General features: G+C 39.5%; 1 protein-coding gene across 1 annotated transcript; it reads right to left on the bottom strand.

Moving 5' to 3' along the window:
* Positions 1 to 10,414: 10,414 nt before the first annotated feature.
* LOC142050785 (granzyme A-like) lies at positions 10,415 to 16,958 on the bottom strand. The gene is made up of 5 exons (XM_075079918.1): positions 16,898 to 16,958; positions 16,669 to 16,810; positions 13,860 to 14,004; positions 11,213 to 11,491; positions 10,415 to 10,540 (listed from the first exon to the last, which is right to left on the bottom strand). The coding sequence occupies exons 1-5, from the start codon at positions 16,956 to 16,958 to the stop codon at positions 10,415 to 10,417; spliced, it is 753 nt and encodes a 250-aa protein (XP_074936019.1).
* Between the last annotated feature and the right edge of the window lie 2,665 nt (positions 16,959 to 19,623).

Raw genomic sequence — 19,623 nt, 5'->3', positions numbered from 1 at the left:
AGCAATTAGTAGTAGGCAACTTCTTCAAAATCCAATGCAACTAGCCTCTGGGAAGTGAAGGAAATACTGCAAACCTGGAAGTGAAGATTGCAGCTAAAAACTGAGGAGGAATGAAAGTGCAAGGTTATAATGAGCAGATGAATTAGAAATGGATATACTATCCCTGACCCCATCATAACTACAACAGGAAAAAGCTGCTTTAAAAAAAAAAACCCAACCCAACATCTCCCCTATAGTTCACAGATCAGCAGAGTGGTGTAAATCACTGCCCCTTTCTGCTGGCATAAGCTTCAACTAAAATTGACATTGGTTTATATTAATACATCAGGCTGTAACCTGTGGGGCTCAGGAGCCTATGTAAAACCCACTGGGCAATCAGTCTCTCAGTAGGAGATAGAGGCTAAGTTCAATCAGAGGGCCAGAAAGAACAGCTAAGGGCTGTAACCATTTCAGTCCCCTAGCCAAATCTGCTCATAAAGGTGAAATAGCCCAAAGAAGCAGGTTGCATACTTAGTGCATGAGACTTCGCAGGTCTGCAGCAGTAAGGAGCAGGAAAGTTCTCCCTTAAGTCCCTCCCTTAAGTATTCCTTAGGTTAATTCACACCTGCCCTAAATTCATACTTGCTTGCTTACTCAGGGGAGATAATAGAGGAGTGTGCAGAGCCATCCACACATGAACTTAGGCATTTATTGCTGGTAGTAAACACCAGCTGGTAAATCTTGTTCTATAAATATATTTAGGAAATGCTCCTTGTATAAAACACCAAACAAAATCTGAAAGGGCTGCGTTTCACGTCTGGTTTTCTCACAGGGAAAATGTCCTAGGGAGATGATAAATAAAAAAATTACACACAGATGTGGTGAGGAAAAGAAATCATAAAAGAAATCAGCACACTCCCCTAGCAACTAGCCAATATTATTTGGAATAAGATGGAAACTGTATTCTGTGCTTGGAGCTAGAAGCCAAAGTAAATTATTACAATGGATCAAAAAATACATGTAATGGAAGAAAACAATATGAACAGATAGAGGTCTGGCTTATACATGAATATTGTGGAGGAAATAATGATACTATGATCTTCCAATGTCCACTGATTAAGTAGTGAAATAAAGCCAATGTCACTCCCTGTGGTTTTAATGTTTCTTTGTTGTTTTACCTTTTGAATCTATCAAGCTTTTCTTTCCAATGCACAGTTTGATCCTGTGAAGCCCTGAACTGAGCTCTCCCTGAAAACTGGTGCAACAGAAATTCATGAAGCTTCTCAAGCTATCAACAGCAGAAAATTTGGCACCATTATTTAACTTGTGGTATAAATATACTTTAAATGTGGAAGATTTTCTGGATCAGATCAGATTGGAGGTATTTTTTTTCCAAATTTACAGTATAAATTGTCTTCATTCCAGTTTACATCATAATTACATCACCATATATAATGTTTGGCATTCCTTCTAGAAGCAGAAAATGTTTCAAACCTTAGGTTCAATGCTTTACAGGAAACTGAGCAATTACTGGTTTAGTATCATTAAGCTGTGAACTGTGTTTCCATCTGAATACTTCAGAGCACAAATTTTCTAGTTCTTTTGCAAATAATCTATTTCTCAAGCGAAAGCATCTGTGTGGGGGGTCTTGAAGTTGTATTTATGCCCTCTAAAAACTTTGACCCCAACTGTTAAATATTCCCATGAAATTACATACCTCATGATACATGATTAATCTGTGCTAATACATAGGATTCATCTATTCATTAGGCCAATACTCTTAAGGCTGTGCTCATTTTACTCTTTAGATAGAGAGAGTATCATTCATTTCAGTTCTTCTAAACGGAAGCATTCTGGCCACTGTCATTATCCAGTCTTCTGAAAATTTAAAGTTAGGATAAGCAGGAAGCATTAATATCTCCTTAAATATGGGGAAAGGTTTAATACATTACCCTTGTTGCTCATTTCCAAAAGGCAGTCCCTAAACTAAAAATATGTTACCACACATTCCTGAATGATCCAAACTTTTCCCAGGCTTCCTTTACAAAAAGCCATAGGCACAATGCTATATGAGAAGCAAAGATTCAAAGGGAAGCACCGAAAGGAAGCTGAGCTGCAAAGTCCAGAAATAGGAAGTAAAAGATAAGAATCAGGAAAGTGAGATAGCAGCAAGGACTCCCCTTTGTATGATTTCTTTTCTTGTATCTTTTCAATGAATTGCTAATTACTCTTTGTTTCCACTGTAATGTGGCAACTCAACTTCACTCTGATAAAAATAGATGCTTTGGGACACTTCCTACTTGCTGAAGGCAAGAGGTGTTTACATCCTTTCTCCGGGCAGACCAGGTGCTACACAGAGAACTGGGTAGGCTGGCTGCCTATGCACAGACCTCAGGAGCTACTACAGAAATGACTGGGTAAGCCGGGGTAATCTGCAGAGAGCCTCAGGAACTAGAGCCATAGCTTGTTAAGAGCATATTCAAAATATACTTGCCCTTAACGCCACATACCAATATCTCGCATGTCCAGCCTGGGAGCTGGAAGACAAACTGACTGCACATAAATTCCGCTCTGAGTTTCCTCCCTCAGACCTATGATCTGCGTAGCACAAACCACTGTCTTTCCCTCAATGAATTCATTTAATCGGGTCAAATCATTCTACTGTGCTTAGAGAACATGTTCAAGAGACAAAAAAACATCACAGAGTGGTGGGAAAGCTCTTCTACATGGCAATAGGGGTCAATTTTCTCCAAGGCAGGCAAGTTTGGGTTTTTAACACACAATAAACAGGTAGCTGATATAAGTGGGGAAAATTATGAAAAAATAGGTTGTGATTCCATTATGCTGAAGTCTTTTTTCTGCTCCTTTCAAATCATCTACATTTTGAAAGGAAGGAAGGACTTTCAGTGCCCAGCACCTCTAAGATCTATATTACAGGGTTTCTTAAGAGTACGAGAAAGACACATACCTTCTCTGTACTTCAGAAAATTTACTTCTCTGAATATGATGCTAAACTTGACTGATCACTCACACACAGCCCAAACCAATGGTCTGCCTTCAGACCACCCCCCACCTTATCAATAGTTTTGTCAGTAGCTGTTTCTTTGTGAGACTTTTTGGTCAGAGGAATCTAAATCACCCTGATGAACTCATAGGTCCACTTCAGAAAAAAAAAAAAAGGCTTTCCACACAGAAAAATATCTCCACTATTTTTCACAGTTATTGATGTTCAGCCATTCCCCTCCACCCCCCCACCCTCCCCCACCCCCACCCCCCCAAAAAAAAAGACTCTTTCAGGAATAATCTTCAAACATTAGGGTTCTTTATCAGTAAAAGAAAGCAAGATGTGAGTGATGGTTCTTTGCATGTTCTTTGCATATATTCTGCCCATATGGTATGCAGCTTTAATGCTGAGATAATGTGAAAGATATTTTATCTCTCACTATTGACACAGTTAACTGATGTAGGAATACACACTCCATTGCCATGCAGCCTATGCTCTCAGTAGTCCTCTGCAGAACTAGAATAAAACATATTTGTCTGGAACAAGCATTTTCATTAATTTTGTTGTGACATAAACAATAACACAACAGTCAATAAAATTATAAACATTGTGAATTTTATCCTTTCCCTACTCAATGTGAGTGGTAATTGTACTCTGACTCTGTCAGTACCTGATAACTAAGCCAAATTCCCATCCAAGAAATGTTTGTTCTTGGTACTTGTGCAGAATCTCAAAAGTACACCATTTGGTTTTCAAATCCTAGGTCTATATTGTAGAATAAGATATTTTAGAATTGGTGCAGAGTATCCTTTTACTTGCAACTCAAGCTGATTTTGATCTCTGCTCTTTAAGAAAAAAAAAGGTGACATCTCTTTAGACACTTCTGGGAGTAGAACCATATCTTACATATTAATATGATTTCTACTTTTGTCTACTAAAATGTGGTTTTGAAAACCTTGTTGCGATTAAGCAGTAGTGCTATTGCCTACAACATTTCTGCAAAAGTTTTACCTTTGCTTTATATATAGTTCAGACTTGACTAAGTAGCTATTTCCTGTAATGAATGACAAAGCTATTAAAAGCTCAGCTCTTGTACTTGATGGGTTGCTAACAAGAAAATCTCTGATCATATGTGTGAAATGTTGAGTTGTTTGAGCTTGGGATAGGTGTCCTCATGAGCTAGTATTTCCATGTATTCTTTGCAATATCGCCAGGATAATAACCTTTCCATTGGCAGAGAAAAACAATTTTAATTAATTCATTCAGATAAGCAGAATGATAAAATTTATATCAATCATCACTTTTCTTTAAGAAGAAATCTCTCTTCCTTTTCATAAGTACCCATCTTGAAGCATAAATACTTTTCAGAATAATTAGATGATTCCAGAAAGGCCATAAGAGAACTTCAGCATCTTCTAGGTGATAAAACTTCAGGGAAGAGCCAGCCAAAGGCTGAAAGGAGTAAGGACACCGATGGGAACTATTCCGCAGTTTTACACACACTTTCTTTCCTTCTTCTTCCTGGCTTCTCTCTGCCACACAATGTCTCCAGCTCACACTTAGTCCTCATTATGCTGTTTTTCTTCACTGCTGACAATTTCATCTCTTTATTTAAATGTCCACTTTCTGTCTGATTTATATGCAGCTTTATTCTTTGCAAGTCTAGTTATGCCACACACAAAACATACCCTAAAAATAAGAGTGGAACAAGACTGTACCCCTTCAGCCCACCTTTATTGCTTTCTCTTTTTCACAGTACTCACACTCTGTCCATCTTGTGTATTCAGACTGAAGCCTTTTTGAAACTGGGCTAACTTGTGCAGAGTCATCTTCAAGGAGAATTTTGACAGTTGGTCTTCAGGCATTTCTATGCTATATGCAATTGGTATCGACTTCAGTGAACAGGTTTGGACACAAATTGAATTAATATCTTGGCTTCCATGAAAAGACACACCAGTCTAGGCCTCCCAGAACAATGCACTAGGAGGGACCTAGCACAGGCCCAGTTGTTTCCCCAAGGCATCAATAGGACCTTCACGCATGCACATACTTCTTACATCCTTTGTCCCTTGCCTCATCAATCATATGGCTGCATTTTCAAATATTTGAATATTTTTTTTTGCTGGGGTACACGTATTATGGGTGAACACTGACCACAATGACATAAATACTTTTCTGCTCATTTCAGTGGGGCCAGGATTTCAAGCAATATTTTCAATGTGTTATGATCTTCTCTGCTGTAAAGAAACCAAAGCCAGTTCAAAGCTTTTTGAGGGTGTGTTTTTAGTTAGAGTAAGGACAATAAAGTTTGCAAACAAGCTCTAATTAGAAAGCAACGAGGAGTAACAGCTACGTATCGCCTGTGTGTCATTAAGCAACAAAGCTGCCAAAAAGCTTAGAATTATAAGACATAAACTGAAAAACAGCCTAATCACTTCCAAATCTGTTTTAGCTCATATCTCATTATTTTCAACTTTCTTAATATATTGATAAAAGAGGTCTTATAACTAAGCAGTGTTACAAGTGCAGAACACAACCTTGTGTTCTTACTCAGAAATTTTATAATTTATACACATCTATAAATTCTCTCAGCATATTTGAGAGAATGAAGCAAAATTTGATTACTTATATTGCTTTTTTATTTTGTTCATAGATAAAACTTAATTGTTTGATCAAAAACTTGATGTTAATTTTCAGTCATTTAATGAAATACCCAGAAGCTTAATCATTTAAGACAAATGCCTAAAAAAAATCAGTAAATTATTCAAAGGTGCAGCTATTTTCCCACATTACGAAACTGGCAGACTGTTTATGTGATTTCTCCATACTGGCATATTTTTCTTCTCTTTTGCTTTACCTTCTGAATTGCCATAAACTGACCATGGGGGTTTTTAGATGGTTCCTGTCCTTAATAGAATAAACTATTTAAGCAAGCAGAATTTCTGAAATACTTCACATTCACATACACTTTCTTAGATGATTTAATTAAAATCAGATATTACTGCTCAGCCCCCAGTCCTATGTTCTAATTGTCCCCCATGTTGTGTTAAGGATCCTCTTCACTGTGCCAGGGGTTGGCCTATAATGTTGTAGACTATGAATTATGGCCAGGTGCCGGGTAAGTATCTCATCCTGCCTGTCAAGAAGCTGCAAAGGGACCAAAAGGAAGGTCACCTACAGGTTTTTGTAGACAGTATGTGTATGCCTGAGAGTTTAATTAGTGAAAGCCACATCACTATCAGTGTAGTCCATTGCCATTTGAAAATGTAACAGGTTTTGCAGACACACTAGTCCAGAGCTTCCTTTTCTTGTCATGCAGCTGCTTTAAAAGCAGGGTAACAAGGGGGCTGAAAAGATGTGTGATGCATCTTTATTTATGACAGCTTGAGACAGGGATGTTTCAGGAAGCCTGGACAACACATCCTGGTAGGTAACATCTTCTACATGGTTTCAAGATAACCTAAACCAACAACCATGTGCCATGTATTCATTTAAATTGAAAGGGTTCATTAAATATTCATGACTAGCATTTTTTATGACAGCGGTGATAAAAAGTGAGTTAAGTAACTTTTTTTTTCTTTTACTGGTGTCACTGTTTTAATTACTGCCTATCTTACTTTTCTATGTGGCTGCATAGAGGTTTGGTATTTTATCAAAATAAAGGTTTTGTGAGAGCATGTTAATAGGGCAAAGTCTCTCTTTTTACAAACAAATGTACATAAGATTGAACCCTGTGAAACTCCATTGTTTATACGTTAAATCTAAACTGTGCCTTTGGAAGTAGCTAAGATCTGCAAGTTTCTGTTCACTTTTTCGTTAAAATAAGGGCTTTTTTGCTCATCTTTCTGTGGTTTCCTCTTTGTCATGACAAGGATGTGGGTCTTAGTACAGCTTTTAGAGTTGATGACTTTTTGTGAGACTCAAAGCTAACTTTAATGCACATTTCACAGCTAATTTCAACAGCTTTGAAGGAAGCTATGCCACCTTGAATTGAATTACAGTTAAATTTAACCTATTTGCAATCTGCTAGATATTAAGTATGATTAGTCAATCCAAGAAGAGCTTCGTCAGATGATTGGGGAGTTATAAACATACTGGGATGGAGCTGTCTGGACCATCTGCCAGATCATTAATGAGATGAAGATAAATTTTGGAAACTAGTAAATCCTAAATAAATGATGTAACAAACATATTAAAAGGAGTCACTGTGATTTTCTGACTATGGTGAACTGACCTATTCAGACTTCGAAAGAGCCTTCTGGTTTATCTTTATTTCTTTTTGGCAAGTATCCAAGAAAATTATCCTGAAATTCTGATGGCTTTCTTTGTTTCAATTCTATTTCCTAAATGTTTCTTCCTGATGCCAGATTGAGTTGCCCAAAAGGAAGGTTACTTTTACAGCTTGCTAGATGGCGGGCAGTTCTGCAGTCGGAAGATAAAACAAAGACTTTGACTAGGAGCTGTGGAGGCAATCCATGCTCCAAACATATCACTGCACTTTCAGGAAATAACAGTTGCTGATAATAGAAATGCCACTTTCTGTACTGAGAACTAGAAGTTTGTTTAAAAAAAAAAAAAGATTTCCACATGGATTGCCATGGAATGCCATACAGTGCACATCAATGCCATATGTCAAGTCTTTGCATGGCCTGGCCAACCCTAGGGGCTGCTTTCTATACCTAGATATGACTATGTGACAGGTAACAAGTAAGTCATGCTTCTCAGCAAAAAAATCCTTTAGAAATATCATTTACCTGGAAGACCTCAGTAAAAACAGAAATAGATTCAAATGTCTGACAGAGAAATCAACTCAGCAGAGACCAAGCTGCAAAGTACCAAGTGTAGATAGAAGCCCAGCCCTGGCCAAGGGCAGAAGGATTCCTGGGACAACACTTTAATCCACTCAGAAATTTCCAGTAAAGATAAACACATATAGTATGAGAGAGCTAGTCTGGTACAAGAAGCCAGTATTTGGAAACTGGGAGGTAATGTGTAAGGGGACACCTCACAGACACCTAGAGATTAGTGTTGAGGCGTTCCAGATTAAAAAAGACACAACCAGATTTCTCTTACTGAAGGAAAGTGGAATTGCAAATGCCGTCCTGGAAACAACTGGAATCTGTAGTAAACTGCCACAAGCTGATGAATACAAGCTCCTCTCAGTCTAGTAGGAATGCACCTCTACCTTATTTTTGTCAGGCTTTGTGGGTGTCTGTTGTTGTAAAACTACAGTGTACCTGGAGCTACTCACTGTGGCTTTCCTGTTTTCAGCTCAGTTCTGAGAACCAGCCCAGCAGTGGTTTCAGCAGTGAGTGACACCTGTGGTCACCTTGTTAAGCCAACACACACCCTTTCTGCACCTTTGCCTAGCCCCAGCTCTAGAACCAGTCATCCTTCCACTGCGTGCTTTCATGGGTGCTAATGAAATAGAGAATTGCAGAACATTTTGCAGGCCCACTGCAAAAATCCTGCCATGCTCCCTGGCCCAGACTGCCCCTCACCCAGAGGGGCAGATGAACAGGCACTCTCTCAAGACCCAGGGATTTCAACACTAGCAAAGCCTTCCCTCCTGTTGCACATGGAGCAAATAAAGACTCTGCTCGCCTCAGGGTGGACTGAAAATGAGTCAAGGTTACTGCTCAGCTCACTGCTCCTGCACCTCCCTGAGGACAGGCCAAGGGCAGGCCAGGTCATTGGCCTGCAGGTAGGCCCAGCTCAGCAGGCCCCAGGGCAGGGCAGGGCCAGGCTGAGGGCAACACCTGCTGCAGTGTTGCTGGGGCAAGGGCTGATGACCCTGGAGGCTGACATGGGTCCTGGGCTGTAGAAGCCCTGGCAGCTGGGCAGGGCAGTGGTGCCCTGGGGGCCTGGCATTAATGCCCTTCCACCTGCTACATCGCCCATAAAAGAAAAAGAGGTGCTGTAAATGAAATCATTACAGGAGATCTCACACACACACACACAAATTTCAATATCTGAACTGGAGTTAACTTTCTGGGTTATGGTTTCCAGACTTTATTGCTCATTATTTCCTATCGATGACTGAGGTACAGCCACTGTTTGCATGAACAGAGGAAGTGAAATCTTTCCCTCCAAGAGGTTAAACACCAATCAGTTGTTACTGTGCTGCAGGGTGTGATGATTCTCCTGTGGGAAGGGCAGAAGGATATCCTTGCTGTCATTTACCTTACAAAGGTAAAAGGGACTAATTTGTGTTTGCAACTTCCTCTAAGACCCCTCAGCTGAAAAGTGTTAACAGCGGTTTATTATTCTATCCACTTTGATATTGCTTCCCCTTCTTTCCCCCAGTTTTTCCCATTTTCTCCCTGTGTTCCAGGCCTGAGCCAATTCTCACTGGCATCTCTTAAGATCTTCCTATGACCTTCAGTGAGAATTGGATGAAGCCCCCATATGCCACCTCAGCAGATTTTATTGCACCATGGCCAACTACCAACCCAGCTACGCGGTGTCCATTTGCTCCCTTATCTGTATAGCCTTTATGAGACAGGGCTTGCTCTGCCCAGCACAGTGATGCAGCTGCTGGTCAATAACCAAGGCCAGTATGTTGCTGTGTAGAAGTTACTTATTCATGCCTCTGTGACATCCCAAAGTTTACAGTATTCAGTACATATTAATGCAAAAATTAAAGAAGCAGAGAAACCCTGCAGACGGTCACTTCTAAACTGTTCACAAAAAAAGACCTCGAGAATATTTGCAAGATAATGGGAATATATCAAGCTAACCACAGGCTTAGACAAGTATAATTACTTCCTTTACAATCAGTATTTATACTTTTTTCAACAGACCACTCACTGAAAGGGTAAGATCATGAACCAAGCTGTGAGAAGAGATGATTTTGTTGATTTGATCACTGAAAAAAAAAATTAGGGAAAATAATTAGGAAAAAAAGACATTTTTTTCTCTCTCATAATAGATTAATTGGAAAAATGTTTATCTGTTTAATACTTCAACTCTTTGAAAATTAATCTAGTTAAATATTTAGTAATGGGGAATTTAAGAAATTGGTTTTGAATAACGTCACAGCAAAATATTTGAACACTTAAAGCTTTTGTTCTGTTTTTTCTTATTCAGCAGGCACCTCATTCACTATCAGGCTGAAATTGAATTTTTCTGCAAATACACATTCAAAAATGTTGCCTCATCCCAGGCACAACACAGAAGGTGAGCAGTACTTTCCCATCGCACCAAGAAGTAGTGTGAAGTCCAATACAAACTGTGTTATCTAAGAGGCAGTTTCCTACTAAAGATGAGAAAGCATGTTATCTGTACAAATATTTGAACTATTCTCATCAAGCTGTGGTGGTGTTATTAAAGCTGTAAAGTTGGGAGGTACTTTTTAAGGGTGGCGCACTAAAGCAGCATCATCTAGTTCTAACGCACAGCACAGTATTTATTAAAAATGTCTTGCCTGTCTCATGGATCTCTGTGAAGGGAAATTATTTCTTCTTTCCAGGCAATATATTCTTCAGTCAGTCTTATATAAACTCCAGGCATGCCTCTTCTTCCACATCCTTTTCCAAAAGAAGCATGTAGTGCCACCTGCAGTGTGTAAGCATGCTTGGAAAAGTTGCATCTAATCTGTTTCAACATACAGAATGGATCAGTTGGCTTTTGTCACTTCATAGGAGTTGGGTGAGGTATAAAGAGAGGTGGATTTTAAAGCCTGAGGAGCCTTTGATGTAAATGTTGCAGACCAGCACAGTGGTGAAATAATTCTATTTCAAAAGGTATTTTTTTATTCTTGGTATAAATTGACTCTCACTTCTATAACAATTGGCTTGGCCCTTCTGGACTCAGCACAGAAGGCATTAAAAGCAAGATCCAAACAGCATTTTTGAATGTACAGTTAATTCTGTACTATTCAGATGTTGACATCTGAAAGGGATCAGATGATTCAGACCCTAAAAGTTGTTCTTTTTCTCTGATAACTACAGGTGGTGCCTAAGGAGAGCACCTTAGCTAAAGAAATGCGATCATCCCAGACTCAAATTTGCATACTCTGGATCTTTTTGTGTACATTGACCTAAACTACTCAAAGTTTTAACACTTCCTTTTCACAGCAATAAAGTCTGTTACAAATGTGGTGAAAATCACTGTGAATCTGATCAGTAATCATAATCATCACACAGCGAATCATTAAGTGTCTAGCACCACTTTGTTCCCAGTGAAAAGAGAACCATTGTTAAAAGCACACCCCCTTCTCTTTGTAACTTTGTTTCTTTCCTTGCAAGCATCTCTTCTCAAAAATCCAAGTGTCCCTTTAGCACACAACATGTTGCTTGTTATTTTTGTGTCATTTCCATATTTGCTGTCACAGCTTTTCCTATCAACAATTTTAAGGGCTGTTTGCCACAGGTGTTTTGATGGCTTTCCTGAAGCTCTGACTCCCCAGCCAGCCACCCTGCATGTTGTGCCAGGTTTGATATCTTCACAAAAGACAGGCAGAGGCAAAAGTTGCACATATTTATTCAGCTTTGCCATACCATTCAGCTAGAAAAAAGAAGAAAAAAAATGCTTTCTTTTGCAGAAAGGAAGGAAAGTATAATCTAGTTTCACTTGGCATTTAGTCTCATTTTACCAATACTTTATAAATTACTTTTCAATACACAGGAACAGATCCTGAGCTTAACTGTCCCTTTGCAAATCCAAAAGAATTTTCCTAGTGTCTGTATAGCAATTCCCTATTTACAGCAGCAGTAGTGAGTTCAAGCCCAGCTTCCCATTGATTACAGCAGGAAATTAAAAACCTGCACAGGAGTTAGGCTTTTGGATCTATATCCTATCTGAGAACCTAACTTGCCACTGAGCATCTGTGTTGAAATCAGACTCTGGTGCTTGACTAACACACAGAAGTGTCTCAAAGCAAGGTGCAATGCACCCAGTAACAAAGAGGAAAACAAAAGCTATAACCAGTTAGACGTGACAGCAGCAACATAATTAGGGAAATAGGGAAAAATTAAGTCTTGAACTCTTTAGACTGCCAAGTTTTTGCTCTGAGAGATTCATCATTCAAACTGTCTGTGTTTTCATGGCCTTTACCTGACAGATTCATCCTTCAGCAGAGACCAGTTTAAGCCTGCAAATCAAAGCATAACAAAACACTAATGCATATGCTCAATGTGCTTGGTAAGGGCTCACAGCTACTGAACAGAAATTTTCTGTTTTACACATGATCACTGCACCATGCTGCATTTCACAGGTGGCTAGATGTGTTGCTGAATGGTTGTCAGTTAGACTACTCTGGCTTTATACCTTTTAAAAAAGGCATTCCAACAAATCACAAATTTATCCAAAAAATCCTTACGGTTTATTATCTCCAGTACTGGTGGGAATTTCCAAAGACTGAAAATTTATCCCAAGTCACTTAGTACCGCATTGCAGTGGAACTGTAGAGGTGGGAGATAAACCCTGGTGATAACACTATCGCTGGTCTGTGTCAAATTCAGACAAAGGATTTTATGGTATCCATGTCACTCTGGAACAGAGTTGTAACTTTCAGCTCTAGAAATACTAATTCCTAGCATCCATTTTGCTGTTGTGTTCACAGATAACCTGGTGCTCCTGATAAGTTGTTGGTAGACACAGGAGAAGCCAGTGAAATCAATCTGTCTGCCTTTGCAATGAATCAGATGGAGAACGCTCACTAACATCTGGGACTAGGAACTTCTCACACTTGGACTAGGAACTTCTCACACTTGGGCAATGGCAAGTCGCTGGGGGCACAAGTGTCTGTAGATGCTCCAGCTAGTTCCAAAACCAGACATTGCTAGTTTTCTCCCTGTGTCATTGTCATACCAAATGGGTGATACCATCTAAATATTAGAAATCAGGTTCAAGTCATCACTTCCTTTTCAGTACAATTCCACCAATTATTTCATAAGTGTGGTAATATTCATAATATACTGTACCTAGTCAATTATTTTACATATACATATCAATCTTTCACATACAATTTTTTCTTCATTATCACAGGTGTAACATTAAAGCATAGCCTGAATAAAGATCCATCCAAGATTTCTTAGGCATCATACTGAAGTCATGAACTTTCTAAAGGTATAGGCAAGATGATGTATAAGTCTTATCTTTCTCAGGGACTTTGGATCAGCACTGAAACTGCTGGTACCAGGAAGGTAGTCCTCCAGAACCATTTAACCATTTTCTGCATAGAGAGTGGCCTCTCCCTGTTCAAAACACCCATGGCTGCCTCCGTGTAAATCTCAGTGCTGGATTAACAGAGTTCTCAGTGCAGGGACACATGAGGCATAAGCCAGACTAAGCAGGAGCTGGTATGCAGAAAATTCTTACAGCCCTGCCCCACTTTGCCGTCCAGGATGATGATGTTGGTGAGGACATCTTTCCATGCTTCATTCTGCAGTGTCCTGAGCCTTCTTCACTGTGTGACCACTCTGTGCTCCTAGAGCTGAATTCATCTGTGTTCTATATTATCCATACTTTTATTTTATATGTTTACCCCAAATAATTAATAGTAAGTTTCAACCCCATTTTTGCTTAGTCCAGCACAAGGTATCCCTTTTGGATACAGCTGTGACCCAGACTCCATTGCATACATCACTTCAGCGCTGCCTTTGAAAAAGCGTTTTGGGGTTTTGGAAGGGTTGCTGTGTGTGCTGTGAGTGGATTAAAGGGAGTTTTAGAGCACTGAATGGGCTTGAAGTGTCATCCCTGCTCACAGTGCCACTGATCCTGTAGCCCTACCTAAATTAGTACAACCAAGTGCAGGGTGTTCTGTGATATTGTGAAGCTACCTAAACAATGTACAATTTGATATCAAAGAATAGCCAAAATTATCATTAGCAAAATTCCTTTTATAATAATACAACAGTAATTAACCCAATACCTTGAGGAGCATTATATCATTTTCCTTGGAAGACCAGTCAAAATGAGGATTAGGAAAGTAGCACATAACCTTAAATATCTGCTCTTCTTTTACAGCTATGGATGCTTGATGGTCTCCAAGAACTCTCCCTCCTGGTTCGTTTAATCTGTAATTTAAAGAAAGTACAAGGTGAGAAGGTCACTACTGGAGCTAATCAACATCTCTCAAGATAATCAAAAGACATGTAACATAATACTCACAAATTCATTTTACAACAACTTGATTAAAACATAGGGAAGGACATTGTTCTTTTCGATGTTTGGCATAAGCTTGTGTTTTCCTCTACAAAGTAATATTTCTTTACTGTAAATCTAGTTTGGTGAAATAATAGTGTGATAGCTGACTTTCAGGGATTTCCAGAGTTTGGAATTAATTTAATGAAAAAGCCTGCTGGCTTTCTAAGGATAGTCCCTTGCACAAGGACTGCTGGTGCTGATGCCTTTCATTAACCTTTTAATGGTCTCCTTTGGACTTACGACCTAATCCTACAAAGGATTCAAACATGCCAGATTAATGCATGTAGGTTGTCTTGCTGACATCAGTGGGTTGTCACTACACACATCAATACTCAATAATCATTCTGAGCAATATGCATACAGGTGAGTGTTCTGCTAAAGTGGACATCTTTAATATTAGTAAGAGTTTTGTCCTTAACTTCACTAAATACAGGATTCACACTATTAAGGAAGAGGGATGGGTGTTAACCTAACTCAAGACACCCTTGTAGTGAATATTAAAAAGGGAGACTGCCAAAACCCAAAGACAGTTATATGTCCAGTTCCCGCTAATAAAGAGTAATAGTTAAGCAACTCATAAGTCTCCCTCTGCCCAAAGCTATCTGACTATCAACAGAAATGTACGTATTAGAGTTTGTATTTCTTCATTTTGCCCTGCAGACCTAGTGCAGCCCAGTAAGATGACATTGCCAGAAGACATACTGCTAGTTTCCTGTGTTTCATCTTCAGAACGTAATCTCACTACACACAGGACAACTTATTCAAGCCAGAATGAAGACTTTATCAATCCAAACAAAAAAATAGTTATTTTTTTCATTCCAGCTGCATGTGTCACTGAAAGATGTGATTCATTTAATTGTATGCAAATGTTTGCTTGTGAAAATAGCTGCAAAGGCAGTGCTGGATCCTAAAAATTTCCTTTTTTATCTACAAAGCATACTTACACAGTGAGAATGATACAAGACTCACACAACTCCATCCCGGGGACTCTCATGTATCAATGTATCATCCCCAACAGAGGTGCAATGTATCATCCGCAGCAGAGGTCCAACTGCTTGACTTGGAGAAAGCCCAGTCAATCAGTCATTGTGCATACAGAGAAGCCTGGGGAGGAAAAAAAAAAAAAACCAACCCACTGCAACCTCATCCAGGTCTCTGACAGGTTGTTTGCAGGCCACCTGTTGCTGGATTCATGCAATTTTTTCTGAGACAAAAATTATTTCAGAAGTGATTAGCACATAATATTTATTGGTTAGAAAGGCTTACATGCACTGCAATTGCACCTGCTCGGAATAGTCTGGACATAGCATAGGGTGGGTGGGTTTTTCATGGGCATCATCATACAACTCAGGAGAAGGAGACCAGGCAGATGTTGTTTCACTTTGCCCCCAGTGACAAAGAAAGTCAGACCAAAACAATGTGCTTGTTAGAAAATCAAACCAGTGACCAGAGCTGCCCTTTCCTCAGGATCAGAGACAGTCATCTTCCCACTGAATAGTTCCCAAATCTGAATTTTTATAACCATAACTAACTGGATATCTCTAAGCCGTTGACTGAAGAGTGAGAGACTTCAACTACCACCAGAAAATCCCTTCATTCCGAAGGGGAAGGCTTGGCTTTTGTTTTGTAAATGTCCAAACCAGCACGTGCTAGGTGTGAATATTTCTACCCTTACAAAAAATACAACCAAACCTGATCCAGCTGAAGAAGTGTGGAAGTCAATTTCACTTAGAAAGAAGGAGCTGTGTCTGCTATTTCAGACAGCTGATGGAAGAAGGCTGGCTGAGCTGCCCATGCTGTGTTTGAGGAGGTCAGGTTTGCACATTACATTACATTGCAATTACAATTGCAAATTGTAATTGGTTTGCTTTTAGTTACTCAAAATACAGAAAAAAATATGGAGAACTAAAATATGATAGAATATTTTAGCAAAAACATAGGTATTTAACCTCCTCATGTGAACAGCAAATTATATCATTACCCTGAGCCAGCTGTTCAACAGCCTTGGGGTATCCCACCTGGAGAAGGGTGGTTGGTGGTTGTGCTCACATTTGACTTGTCAAAAGGACAATGCTTCTTGTCATTGTCATAGTCATGACTGACATTCAGTTTTTATGAGCCCAGGTGACTTAAAATGAGAGGAATAGTGTTTCCATCTCATTCAACTTCGTCTCTCAGGGTGTTTTGAGGCTTAGTCCAGACACAAAATTGAGGCACTTTGGAATATATCTCCAACTCTAAGACACTGCTGTTGCAGATGCATAAATGAAGAACTGGGTCTTTTATTAGCACAGTCTCTATCCTGTAACATTGGCAGGATCTGACTAATGAAGGTAACTAACTGTACACAATGCAGATCAGTAGTTTACAAAACTACTTAAAACAGAATGACAGGATTTAGATCAGTTTGGTGAGAGAGCTGCAGCTTTTAAAAATTCTTAAGAAATCAAAACCCACTTTTCTTTTATTACAGGCTTGTATGCCATGCCCCACCTCAGTGAATAGTTAAAATTGCCCCAGTATAAGATACTTACTTATAATGTGCTGCTGTCAAAACCCATTGCTTTTTCACAGGAGCTCCTCCACACACAGTTAAATTGTCTGACTGGATAGCAGCCATAAAAGGCCAGGAATGAGGACACACAACATATCCCCTGATAATGTCCGTGCAGCCATCTGAAATGCAAAAGAAGTGCCATTATGTTACCTGTTATCCAGAGGAAGTGGGAATTTGGACTTTTTTATCCTTAGATGAGTTCCTACATCTCAGGGGTACGATAACAGCAATTAGAGAGACCAGGAGAACTAACAGGAGGCTTGGCATAGTAGCTGCTATTTACTGACAAGAACATTGTAAGTCACAATACAGCCTTCTCTGTTTAAATGTCCCCTACAGAAAATGGTGGTCAAAACAGTTTATTAATAAGTCCCTCTCTTGAGATTTCCCTTTACATCATTGTATTTATTGTATTATTTTGTAATTTACTGCATTTATTGCAAATTTATTGTATCTATTACAAATCTATTAATTTGCAATTTATTGTGTTATTTTAACTGCAGCTTGGTTTCTTTAGATTTTTTCTTCAGGTTTATTTAAAACCTGCCTGTTTCTTGAATGCCCAACATGTGTCAATATTAATTGGTCCAAGTTTTACAAGAACTTCAGCAGCCCTTTACCACAGAAATTATATTAGAAAGCAAGCACTTAAGAAAATTCCTGAGCATTACATGGGATGAATGTATAATAAAACCTAAGTGTCTCAGAGAATTCAATGTTCTTTCAAATTTAAAGGGAAAAAAAAAAAGGGAAATATGTGAGCAGAATTAAACTGGCCGTCTTCAAGCAGGTGAACGAAAGTGAGAACAAGCACAGGGCCACCTGAAAAGGCTTCACAGAACACCAGTGAGAGGGAAAAATGAGTGCACATAAGAGTAAAAAAGCCATTCCCAAATTGTGGACGAAGATACAGCAGCAGCCAGCAAATCCTCTGCAGAAGATGGACTAGATAATCGCTGAGGTCCCTTCCAACCTATGATTCTATGTGAATTATACTGCCCAGGTAACATTTTCAGTTGAAAGACTGAAAAGGATTAATTCATTGTTTATGAGAGCCACTGGGAATTGGCATGCATCTGTTGTCTGATAAATTTAGGAACACCTCACACAACAGACAAGCTACACACATGGAGCGCAGAGCAATTTGTATTTTCTTAGCAGCAATTTTTGAGGGTGCAGGATTCAGATGCAGAAAAACCTAGAGCGTGCAAGTGTCAAATGCAAACAAAATGTCTCATCAGTGTTCACAAGAAAAAGCTAAAAAGACACAGTGGTGTGAGAGACGTTTCTGTATCGTAAACACTGTGTCTGCACCCATGTTTTGTATGCCTTGCTGGTAAACCACTACAAAAAACCAGAATGCCCTTGTGTGAAGAACTTAAAAAGCCTGCTGTGATCTTAAGTACCTTTAGAAAGGATCAGAAATGTAACTTGCCCAACATAGCTAGCTCTCGTTTTTATTCAAGAGTTAGAGAATAGCAGCTCACCAGATTGTTGAATGAGATTATATAATTGAAATGCTTGTTTCTATGGCACAGAATCTTACTAGTTATAGCCCAGTTTGAAAACATGTACATGATGCAACATAAAGTAACACATTTCATATTTCAGAATATTCTTCCAAAGCTCTTTTAAAAGAAAACACATGACTTAGAATTCATCAGCTTATGAATGAGCCAGCTCTAATTACCCCAAAATCACTCTTCATCCTCCAGCTAATCCTGGCATTATTAATCCTCTGGAGGTTACCTCTGCAAGGAGGGTTCCTTGCATAATTATGTTCAAGTCCTTTATGGCTTTGTTGTCCCACTAAGTGGCTAGCTTGGAAAGCAGCATAAGAGACAAAATGGGCAACAGACCCACGTTCTGACCAGACAGGGAAAGACTTGTGTTTCCAGAGTATAATATCTAATGCTGGATTCTTTCTGTCAAGTACATTCAACCTCATAGAAGTAATGCTGATTCGCTACAAGGCTTTGAGGACTCTCTGAGTTAACTACATCTACTTGTATTTCTGTGCTACTACATTTTCCTTTGATATCACAGAGTAAATAGGTGAAAATAGAGAAGATGAGCACATAGCTGAGGCAGAAAAGACAACGGTAAATATCATAAGACCCTGAACTGATAAGACTTCTCACATCAGAGAAGAAAGTAAAATAGGCATTCCCAGCATATGTCCTGTCCTTCCCCAGTGAGCCCCTGGGACTGTGTTCACCAAACACTGAGGGATGTGTCCAGGCAAACCCACTGGAATGGGGGTGGGGATGGGGCAGCCTAGGGAGGATAGAGGGAAGGAACCCCAGCTCTGCCTCACTGTGCTCCTGGCAGCTACCTGCTCTGCACCACTCTCCTGCCCTCCCTTCACCAACCCCAGGTGCCAGCCCTGTTGCTGAGCTAAGATGCTGCCTGAAGTCGGGCACCCAGCTGTTCTGGAAGGCTTAAAGTTGTGGTTCAAACTGGTCTCCTGAATTTGTCCCCTAAAATCATACCTGATGTTCACCTTTAGCATCATAGAAAGCAGCATGAAGGAAAAAGGAACATAGTCATCGGGGAAGCAAAATGATCAAAACAACTGAGTACAAGATAAGGGGCAGAAGCACTTGACACAGTACAGGACAGAGTTGAATGATCCACTGACCCACGAGCCTAATGACCTGGGAAATTTCCTCAAAGGCAAAGGCTAGAAATAGAAGCTGGATAGACTTGTTCTTTTACTCAGGCAGTGGTTTCTGCTGAGAGAGTGACTATGCCCCTTGCACACTGAGGGGAAAAGGATGGAGCATTTTGCTTACGTATGTCAGTCCTCTTGAAGACAAATTGTTTATGCAGCAGAGGAGCTAATAAAAGAGTTGGACAATGCACTCAAATAGAAAAGGAATTTTTCCACTGAGTTTGCCTTTACATGCAAAAGGCCAATAAAATCCAAACT

This window comes from Phalacrocorax aristotelis, chromosome Z (genome assembly GCF_949628215.1).
Source record: "Phalacrocorax aristotelis chromosome Z, bGulAri2.1, whole genome shotgun sequence".
Classification (NCBI taxonomy): domain Eukaryota; kingdom Metazoa; phylum Chordata; class Aves; order Suliformes; family Phalacrocoracidae; genus Phalacrocorax; species Phalacrocorax aristotelis.
This window is presented reverse-complemented; position numbering and strand designations above follow the sequence as displayed.

Excerpts from the sequence above, each read along its gene's own strand:
- LOC142050785 (XM_075079918.1), bottom strand. The coding sequence starts at position 16,958 with ATGCCAAGCCTCCTGTTAGTTCTCCTGGTCTCTCTAATTGCTGTTATC. Across the intron at positions 16,811-16,897 it reads TGTTATCGTACCCCTGAGAT|ATGGCTGCACGGACATTATC; the intron begins GTAGGAACTCAT and ends TTTGCATTTCAG. Across the intron at positions 14,005-16,668 it reads TTGACAGCAGCACATTATAA|ATTAAACGAACCAGGAGGGA; the intron begins GTAAGTATCTTA and ends TTTAAATTACAG.